We start from the raw sequence: 10,195 nt of genomic DNA, 5'->3' as shown, positions 1-10,195 counted from the left end.
GCACGCGCACACACTCACACTGAGAACTCTGATAAAGAGAACCAGCTCAGGTACCGCAGACATATTTACATATACATACACTCGCTCATGCATATATACACACACACACTCAGAACTCTGACAAAGAGAACCAGCTCTGGTGAGCGCTACGTATACACACACACACACACACACACACACTCACTCAGAACCCTGACAAAGAGAACCAGCTCTGGTGCCACAGACATATTTACATATACCCATACTCAAACATACACACACACAGTTACACACACACACTTGTGCGCACACACATGAAATTCCGCCCCGTTTCTCAGATGCAAATATACGCAGATATTTCTCCTGTGAATGACACCGCCCAGTTTGAATATGCTTCCCTGCTTCTGGAGCGCTCTGTTTGATGCCTGTGGGGCGACGCCTGAGTTTATATATACGCAGAGCTCTGGAAAAAAGCCACTTCTGCTGCCAAAATGAATGTGTGCAGTGTGGAAGAGCGCCCCCTACTGGACGGGAAAAGCACATCTGCGTTGTCCTTTCAGACATAAATACGCAGAGGACTGACACACATGCGCTCCATGGCCGAAAGCATGTGGACACCTGACATCCAACATCTCGTCCCACATTATGGGCATTAATATGGAGTTGGTTTACCCTTTGCTGCCATAGCAACCTCCACTCTTCTGGGAAGGCTTTATGCTGGATGTTGGGAGTGTTCTACATCGTATTTCCCTGAAGAGGGAAAAAAAAAGCAGCACGCAGTTGTCAGATTCAGTTTAGCTCACTATTATTTTTCGTCCTTAATGACGCGTTTTTTTTTGCCGGCTGCGACTGTTTTACCTGTTCGCTGAGGCGTGTCCGCCCGGCCCGGTCACGCACGTGTGGAACACGGCAACAGCTGACAGCGCCCGTCGCCATGGCGTCTGGCGTGTTCGCGTGTGTTTGTTTCTCATTAGCCGGCCCGGTTTGAAACGGAATTGGGGAGCCACGCTCCATTTCCGTCTCTGAGGGGGGCGGGGCGGGGGGATTCCTTTGTTGTGTCTGTCGTCCCCCCCCCCGTCATCTTTATTCTTTTTGTTTTCCGTGTGATCTCTGTTCTCTCCCTCTCTCTCTCTCTCTCTCTCTCTACTGTAAGTGATTACTCGTCCGGGCAGGGTTTTGTGGGAGAGCGTTCGGGTCTGCCTTCCATCCAACCCCCCCCCCCAACTCTGCCCCCCACCCCCACCCCCCGCTCACGCAAACGAGTTCCTCGTTTGTCGGGCTGACCTAATTGCTCACTGTGGCCAGCGCTCTGTGATGGACTGAGTGAAAACTGGTGGCCGGGAATCCGGGGTTTGGCGGTTAGGTCAGATCCTGAGCCCCCGACCCCCAGACCCCTCCCCCCCTCCCCCCCCACCCCCCCCCCCCCCCGCACAGGGAGCTGTAAAGCTGAGCCTGTGCCCTCCACCGCTGATGTACTGCACAGTCCCCGGTGAGCCAGAGCCAGTTTTCCCACACTACAGGCCGCACGGGTGACTACGGAAAGATCTAGCGCGGATCGGAGGAGTGGCGTGTTTCTGAGAGGCGAGAGGTCCGTTTTCGTGGGGGGGGGGGGGTTGCGTCCAGGGGAATACTGGCTCACCCCCCCACCCAACCCCCCCCCCCCCGTACCTCTGCGAGACAAATCACCGTTGAACACTCCTCGTAAAAATGGGCTCAAGGCTTCCAACTGGCCATCTGCGGGCTGCTGGGTTCAGACAAACAGGCTTTTCAGACTGAGCCCTGTTTAAAGGCCCAGATCCTGGGTTTGTGAAGTCTCGTAAAAATCCGCTTAAGAAGGTTAAATGAGCTCATTTTAAACAGCCTCGCAGAGGCGTAATGCACTGTACGTGTATTCTTTTGGAGAAAAAAAAATGGCCTTGGCCTAATTGATGCTGTGGAAAAAAAAGGGAATGGTTCTTAAAATCCCCTTTGATTACATTCCTGCAAGCATTTAACATTCCTTCAAAGCACACGGCCCGTAGTTCCACACACACACACACACCCGCGCGCACACACACACACACACACACACACACATGCGCGCACACACACACATGCGCGCACGCACACACACCACACACACACACACGCGCACATCCATGCACATATCCGCTCTTCTTTCCAAGAACGATGCTATACGTTGGGCCTTCGCCACTGGAATGTAAAGAATTTGCTCACTGTTGCGTATGTATGTCCTCCAAGAGCTGTGCGGAGAGAGGGAGGGAGGGAGGGAGGGAGAGAAGGATGGGGGGATGACTGACAGGCAGCCAAACTGAGGCTGAGAGGACGAGAGTGGCATGTGGGGAGGGAGAACATGGTGGGGGACGGGGCGGGGCGGGGGCGGGGGGTGGGAGAGAGTATTTCGGCCAGTGAGCTTTGACCCAAACGATCACATTTTCCATTTTCCGTTCAGGATTTTTTTTTTTTTTATAACTTCGAAGCTGCCATTTTCTTGGCCTGGGAAAAGCGTGTGGCATGTTGGGTCTCCTCCCTCTCTGGCTGTCACAAGCGGTGCCTTGCTCTGAGACAAGCATGGGACAGTGTTATTTGGGCTGTGAGACAGGGCCCAGGGTGTCCAGCAGGCATGGGACCGTGTGATTTGGACTGTGAGACGGGCGCAGGGTGTCCAGCAGGCATGGGACCGTGTGATTTGGGCTGTGAGACGGGCCCAGGGTGTCCAGCAGGCATGGGACCGTGTGATTTGGGCTGTGGAAACTCTGACTTGGTCACATTTGCTTGGTCACGTCATGTTTACTTCAGATCTTTGAACACATGCTGAACCAGCTGTGTGTGTGTGTGTGTGTGTGTGTGTGTGTGTGCGTGTGTGTGTGTGTGTGTGTGTGTGCGTGCGTCTTTTTTGTATTTTTGCAGTTCTGTCTCTCTGGACCAACTCTCTGGCAAACTACAGAACATCCAGGACATTGAGGAGCTAACTGTACTGGTGAGGTCACACACACACTTCTCTCTCACACACACACAGACACACACTCCTCTCACACACACACACACAAACACACACACACACACACACACACACACACTCGTGCCAGACACATTGAGAAATGCGTATTTGTCACACATTCATTTGCTGCATTCCTAATTCATCGCTCATTCATGCTGCGTTAGCCTCTCATCTCAGCGGCATTTCTGCTGCGTTTCCTCATTTTGCTCTGGTGACCCACAATCCTTCACTCACATTATTACCCGCACATCTTGGATTTATGTGCGTTTTTCCAGCTGGACAGTTCCCGGGTCCCTGGATCACGAGTTAATACCCCAGTGTCTCACCAGGGATTTGACCCAATGACCTTCAGGTCAAGACTTGACGGTCTTTGACCGGTCTCTGACCACAACACCAGATGCTGCCTTTAGTGTCTGTATGATTCTTCATTAAGTGACAGGGTTGCCTTTATCACTACACATACATTTACGTACAATACGTAGCATACATTTACCTATTTATGTATTTATGTGTGTGTATATACATGTGTATGTATGTATTTGTGTGTGTGTGTGTAACTGTGAGACATACCTATGATATATGTTCCACATGTCTGATCTGTGTGAGTGCCTGTGATTGGGCCTGCGTCTCTCATGCTGCCCTGTGATTGGGCCTGTGTTTCTCATGCTGCCCTGTGATTGGGTCTGCGTGTCTCACGCTGCCCTGTGATTGGCTGCCTGTGCCCGCAGCTGCGTGGTGCCAGCGAGTACGAGGAGAGGAAGCTGATCCGGGCGGCCATCCGTCAGCTGCGCGACGAGGAGCTGCGGGGTGAGTCTCGTGGGGGGGGGACGGGGCGGGGGGGGGCAGTGTTATAACCCACCCTTCTCTCTGGTGTGCTGGCTGTTTTTGCATGTTTTTACTCCACCACCATGCCCAGCACACCTCAAGGACAAAGCTGGAGAGATAGAGAGAGAGGAAGTGAGAGAGAGAGGGAGTGAGAGAGAGAGACAGAGACAGAGAGAGTGAGAGAACAGAAGAGGGAGGGAGGGGCAGAGAGAGAAAGGGAGGGAGTGAGAGAGAGAGAGGGACAGACAGAGAGAGAGCGAGCAAGCAAGGCACAGGTCCATCTCTCTCTCTCTCTCTCTCTCTCTATCTCTCTCTCTGCCCTTCCGTCTGCTGATCTTGTCTCTGGTGATGGTGGTGTGGGTGTCAGTCAGCCAGGCATGCAGGACCAGGGCCTGGTACCTGAGATGGAGGAGCAGATAAGAGATTCCAGCCATTCCACAGTGCAGCCCTGTTCAGTGTGTCCCTGCAGTTACCTCTGACACTGATAGGGGGCGGGGTCACTGTGGGGACTGGGTCACATGGGGGCGGGGTCATGCAGGTGGCAGGGTCACAGAGTTCCAGGTAACATTTCAGGCGTCTGTCTGTCTGTCTGTCCCACACAGGAGCCTCAGAGAAGGTCAGGGGGATGGGACGCCGTCCCGAACCTGAAACAGCAGAGCTGCACAGTGCCCTGGGGACAGTGGTGAGTTTGGGAAGGGGGAGGGGGTGGGGGGGCGGGTTGACTGTGTACTGTGACAGGTGGTTAGCCTGTGTATTATTTATTCATTCACCACCAGTGCGAGACGCAGTATTGTAGTGCCAGTGGCTTTTTGAATGAAGCTTGGTGTGCTTAACAGCTGCAACAAACAAACAATCACATAATGCCCTGTTTGTACACAATAGGGAATAACACAGCGAGTAGCGCTAAGGCGTTCGCTACGCAGCAGCAGCAGCTACGCGGTCACATGACTGTGTGCGTGGTCACATGACTACATGTGCAGTCACATGACTGTGTGTGCGGTCACGTGACTGTGAGCCGCACGCAGTCCGTGTTAGAGCAGAGCAGACGGGCCTCGCTGTGGCGGGAATGCCGAGCGAGCGGATTGGAGGAGATAAACGATGGGTCCTCAGCGTCGGCGCTGGAGGTCCGGAGCGCCGCGTGATGGATTCTTCTTCTCGGGAATTGTTCCCGGGAGACGTCAGCGGAGCTGGCGGTCTGCACGGCCTCACCAGCCAGGCACGCACGACGGCAAAAAATAACTGAGCGCGTAGATAAATAAATAAATAAATAGTCCCTGTTTGTTGCTTTTTTCCTGGCTGAGTACACCGGGGAGAAGCAGTTGGCCTTGCTTTTCCAAGCCCATAAATCCTGAGTTGATGTAGGAGACGCTGCACTGGTTGTGTCAGTTTAAACGTAGCCGTTTGCTTTGGCTGTCGCACTGCATGATGGGAAATTGAAGTGTAGAGCTGTGGCACCAGTGACAGATGTTGGCAAGGGGGGGTGAGTAGGGGGTCCCTGCGTTTCCTGTCTCTCTCTACAGGGCAAGGTGCGTGAAATTAAAGTCCTGGAATACTCTTGGAGCATAGACTGCCCCCTTGTGGCCATTGAGTAGAACAACTGGCTATGCAACTGCACTTAAAGACCCTGCTCAACACAGACTATTTCCCTGTGTCACACCAAACAGCAGTAGTATGAACACGTGTTTAGGAATAGCCATGTAAGCTTTTCAGTGAAGGACAGTCTACACCACCATGCACGGATGGACTGGGATTTTATTTTATTTTTTTCGAGTTTCCGTTGTTGCTCTTGACCAAAGCCGTGCTCTTTCAGGGAGATATCGTACGCGCAGGTAACCTTGGCGGAGGGAAGGCACGTGAACACAGCTCTGAAGCTGAATGTAAATGAATCCTGACGGGATTGCTGAAGAGATACTGCAGACAAACAGCGTAGCAAGCTCGCAGATCAGAGGACGGGTGTTTATCTTATCTTATCTCCGTCCCCCTGACGGGTTTTTGTCCGCTGATGAATGGTCTTCCTTTGAAGGAGGAGCTTTTTTTGTGAGGCGAAGAGCAAAAGAGCAAGTTTGCCCAAATGATGCTGGGCGTCAGGAATTGAATCAAGGCGAGAATGTCGCCTCCTTGGTGAATTTTTATCACGGGACCCTTTGAGCCAGACCCGCCGGGAGTAATGGGGGCGACGACATGGCGTCTCAGTGGAGGATCTTTTATCTTATCTCTGTTATCCGTGAGCAGGGGAGGGGAGGGCAGCTCTGTGACTGTGTGTTTCAGTTATTTCTCTAGTGTGTGTGTGTGCATGTTTGTGTGTGTGTACTTGTGTGTGCCTGTGTGTGTGTGTGTACTTGTGTGTCGTGTGTAGTATTGTTGTATGCCGTTGTGTGAGTGGTGTCTGGTGTTTGTGTTACTGTTGTGTGTGTGTTTGGTATGCACGTGTGTGAGTGGGTGCATGTTAGTGTGCTGTTGTATGTGTGTGGTGTTATGTGTTCCTGTGTATATGTTTGTGTGTGTGTGTGCGCAGTGCTGTGCTTGTGTCTGAATCCGATAAAAGTGTTTCTTGGCAGCCAGCTCCTAATACACCGAGTAAACAAAGCTGGCTCAAGACACGGGGCCAGTGATGTCATATCCTGCATCCCAACAATGGAACCACAAACTCACTGCCCGTGTCTGGGGGGGTGGGGGGGGGGGGGGGGGGCAGCCGGGCCTATCTGTGCTGCGTCCTCCCAGATGAGCTAGTCTCCAGGTGGAGGGGCGGAGCCTGCCCCTGGCGTGTGATTGGACGGAGGGGTGGGACTTCTAGAGACAGATGCTAGCCGACGATGTCGTTTGGTTCCGCAGTGGGGATTTGCCAAGAACAACAGGAGCCGTTCTCCTTTTTTAATAGAGGATCTGAGGAGCGGGTCCGTTTGAGCCGAGCTGCATTGTGCGGGTGCAGATGGAGGGCTGAGATAGCAGGACCATGGTGCCAAAACAGCAGAGTCACAGCCCAAACGCTCCCATACAGCACAGCCCAAACGCTCCCATACAGCACAGCAGAGTCACAGCCCAAACTGACCCGTACAGCACAGCCCAAACGCTCCCATACAGTACAGCCCAAACTCACCCATACAGTACAGCTGAGTCACAGCCCAAACCTCCCATACAGCACAGCTGAGTCACAGCCCAAACTCACCCAAACAGCACAGCTGAGTCACAGCCCAAAGCTCCCATACAGCACAGCTGAGTCACAGCCCAAACGCTCCCATACAGCACAGCCCAAACGCTCCCATACAGCACAGCCCAAACTCACCCGTACAGCACAGCCCAACGCTCCCTACAGCCGCCAAACTCACCCAACAGCACAGCCCAAACCTCCCATACAGTACAGCCCAAACTGCCCTATACAGCACAGCTGAGTCACAGCCCAAACTCACCCATACAGCACAGCCCAAACGCTCCCATACAGCACAGCAGATCCCCACGCCCACCCCACAGCAGCCCAAACCCCCATACAGCACAGCCCAACTCACCCATACAGTACACAGCCCAAACTCACCCATACAGACAGCCCAAACGCTCCCATACAGCACAGCCCAAACGCTCCCATACAAGCTATCACAGCCAACTCACCATACGCTCCCATACAGCCACAGCTAGTCACAGCCCAAACGCTCCCATACCACAGCCAACGCCCATACAGCACAGCCCAACTCCCATACAGCACACTACCCTAGTACAGCCCAAAGCTCACCCATACAGCACAGCTGAGTCACAGCCCAAACTCACCCATACAGCACAGCCCAAACGCTCCCATACAGCACAGCTGAGTCACAGCCCAAACTCACCCATACAGCACAGCTGAGTCACAGCCCAAACTCACCCATACAGCACAGCCCAAACTCACCCATACAGCACAGCCCAAACTCACCCATACAGCACAGCCCAAACTCACCCATACAGCACAGCCCAAACGCTCCCATACAGCACAGCTGAGTCACAGCCCAAACTCACCCATACAGCACAGCCCAAACTCACCCATACAGCACAGCCCAAACTCACCCATACAGCACAGCCCAAACTCTCCCATACAGCACAGCTGAGTCACAGCCCAAACTCACCCATACAGCACAGCCCAAACGCTCCCATACAGCACAGCCCAAACGCCCCCATACAGCACAGCAGTCGCAGCACAGACTCACCCATACAGCACAGCCCAAACGCCCCCATACAGCACAGCAGTCGCAGCACAGACTCAACCATGCAGAACAGTCGAGTCACAGTCCAAATGAATGATATTTTACTGTGCTTTTGTTTTGTGGTATTCCTCAGTATAATAGATTATATATAAATTATTGGAGTACTCATCTCATCTTTGTTTAATCAATAATGTGTTCATTTTCTGGTTGCTATTGACAGCTTCCTCATACATAAGTTGCTAGAAATGGGGTAATTCTGTATAAAATGTTCCATATCACCACTTTTCCGATGTCTAAAGACAGCTCCATCGACGCGCCTCAGAGCTGTAATTATTCGTATGGTTAGAAGATTTATGGCTCGGGCAGCCAATCTCGGGGAAGGTATTTTCCATTTTAGTTTCTTTCCTTTTTTTCCCTGGTTCATAGTACAGTTTTCACTCTTTCTGTGTGAGAATGCACAGGTCCGTGAGGCACGGACCTTAAAGCAGGGAGAAATGAGACAGGGGGAGGACAGGAACCTGAATCAAAACAAACAACAACAAAAAAAGAAAAAATATGATCTAAGAAGTAAGATAAGGTGGGGGAGGAAGGAGAGAGAAGTAGGAGGAGAGGGTGAAGGAGAGAGCGGTAAGGAGAGGGAAGAGAAGGAGAGAGGGAAGGAGAGAGAGGAGTAGAGGGTGGGAGGGAAGAGTAGAAAGAGAGAGAGAGAGAGAGAGAAGGGGGGAGGGAGAGGAAGCTGGAGGAGTGGCCTGACAGCGTGTGAGTGAGAGAGTATAGACAGGGCTGAGTGAGAGGGAGGGAGAGAGAGAGAGAGAGAGAAGAGTGACAGGACAGAGCGAGAGTAAAGAGAGAGAGAGAGGGCTGAGCAAGAGAGAGAGGGCGAGTAGAGACAGGGTTGAATGAGTGAGAGAGCGAGTAGACTCTCAGTAGGACTGACAGAGAGAGAAGGAGAGGGAGAGAGAGAGAGAAACAGTAGAGAAAGGGCAGAGCGAGTAGACACTCAGTAGGACTGACCGAGAGAGAAGGAGAGAGAGAGAAACAGTAGAGAGAGGGCAGACTCTCAGTTGGACTGACAGAGGGAGAGAGAGAGAGAGAGAAACAGTAGAGAGAGGGCAGACTCTCAGTTGGACTGACAGAGAGAGGGAGAGAGGGAGAGAAACAGTAGAGAGAGGGCAGACTCTCAGTTGGACTGACAGAGGGAGAGAGAGAGAGAAACAGTAGAGAGAGGCAGACTCTCAGTTGGACTGACAGAGAGAGAGGGAGAGAGAGAGAGAGAAACAGTAGAGAGAGGCAGACTCTCAGTTGGACTGACAGAGCGAGCGGTTGGAGGGAATGAGACTGGCGGCAGCGTGTGGAGTGTGAGGTAAGGAGCTCTCTGTCCGTTGGGTTCCCGGGGCGGGCTCGTTTAGGAAGGTTAACCAGGCGCGGGACGGGGTTGGGGGGGCCGGGGGGCTCTGCGCGCTGTGTCATTTCCTGAGGAGCTGACTACGACGGGGGGGGGGGGTGTGATCAGCGCAGGTGATGTTGGGTACGAGCGGAGGTGTGTGACACATGGGGGGGGGGATTCCCACTCTCCTCTCATCTCTTTATCACAACTGCCTCATGGGCCGACAGTTTGGAACGAGGGAAATATGACGGCCGTGAGAGAGAGAGAGAGAGAGAGAGAGAGAGAAAGAGAGAGAGAGACGGAGGGAGAGAGAGAGAGAGAGAGAGAGAGAGAGAGAGAGAGAGAGGGAAAGAGAGAGAGGGGAAGAGAGAGAATAGTTGGTGCCTGGCCCAGGAGAGGTGATGGGGTGTTGCATAGCGACGTGTGGTGTCTGAAGATGGGCTGAGGTTTTCGGTGAGTTCTGTGAGATTGTCTTAATGCCCTGGCTCCCCGAAGCCAAAGTGTGGAGCATTTTATTGTGTATGTGTGCGTTTTTGCGCGTTTGTGTGGGTTTGTGTGCGTTTGTGTGCGTTTGAGTGGGTTTGTGTGCATCTGTGTGGGTTTGTGTGCGTTTGTGTGGGTTTGTGTGTGTTTGTGTGTGCGTTTGTGTGCGTCTGTGTGGGTTTGTGTGGGTTTGTGTGTGTTTGTGTGGGTTTGTGTGCGTCTGTGTGCGTCTGTGTGCGTCTGTGTGCGTTTGTGTGCGTTTGTGTGCGTCTGTGTGCGTCTGTGTGCGTTTGTGTGCGTCTGTGTGCGTATGTGTGCGTCTGTGTGCGTCTGTGTGCGTCTGTGTGCGTC

General features: G+C 52.8%; 1 protein-coding gene across 1 annotated transcript in view; it reads left to right on the top strand.

Moving 5' to 3' along the window:
- LOC135233706 (smoothelin-like) overlaps positions 1-10,195 on the top strand; it is a 72,145-nt gene that overhangs the window by 23,906 nt on the left and 38,044 nt on the right. Inside the window, exons 3-5 of the mRNA XM_064297506.1 lie at positions 2,890-2,959; positions 3,709-3,787; positions 4,408-4,487. Of these exons, the coding sequence (XP_064153576.1) occupies positions 2,890-2,959; positions 3,709-3,787; positions 4,408-4,487 (229 nt within the window). The remainder of the gene's footprint in view (positions 1-2,889; positions 2,960-3,708; positions 3,788-4,407; positions 4,488-10,195) is intronic.

This window comes from Anguilla rostrata, chromosome 10, assembly GCF_018555375.3.
Source record: "Anguilla rostrata isolate EN2019 chromosome 10, ASM1855537v3, whole genome shotgun sequence".
In the NCBI taxonomy this organism is placed as follows: domain Eukaryota; kingdom Metazoa; phylum Chordata; class Actinopteri; order Anguilliformes; family Anguillidae; genus Anguilla; species Anguilla rostrata.
The sequence above is the reverse complement of the archived record's forward strand: the minus strand, read 5'-3'. Positions and strand labels throughout refer to the sequence as shown.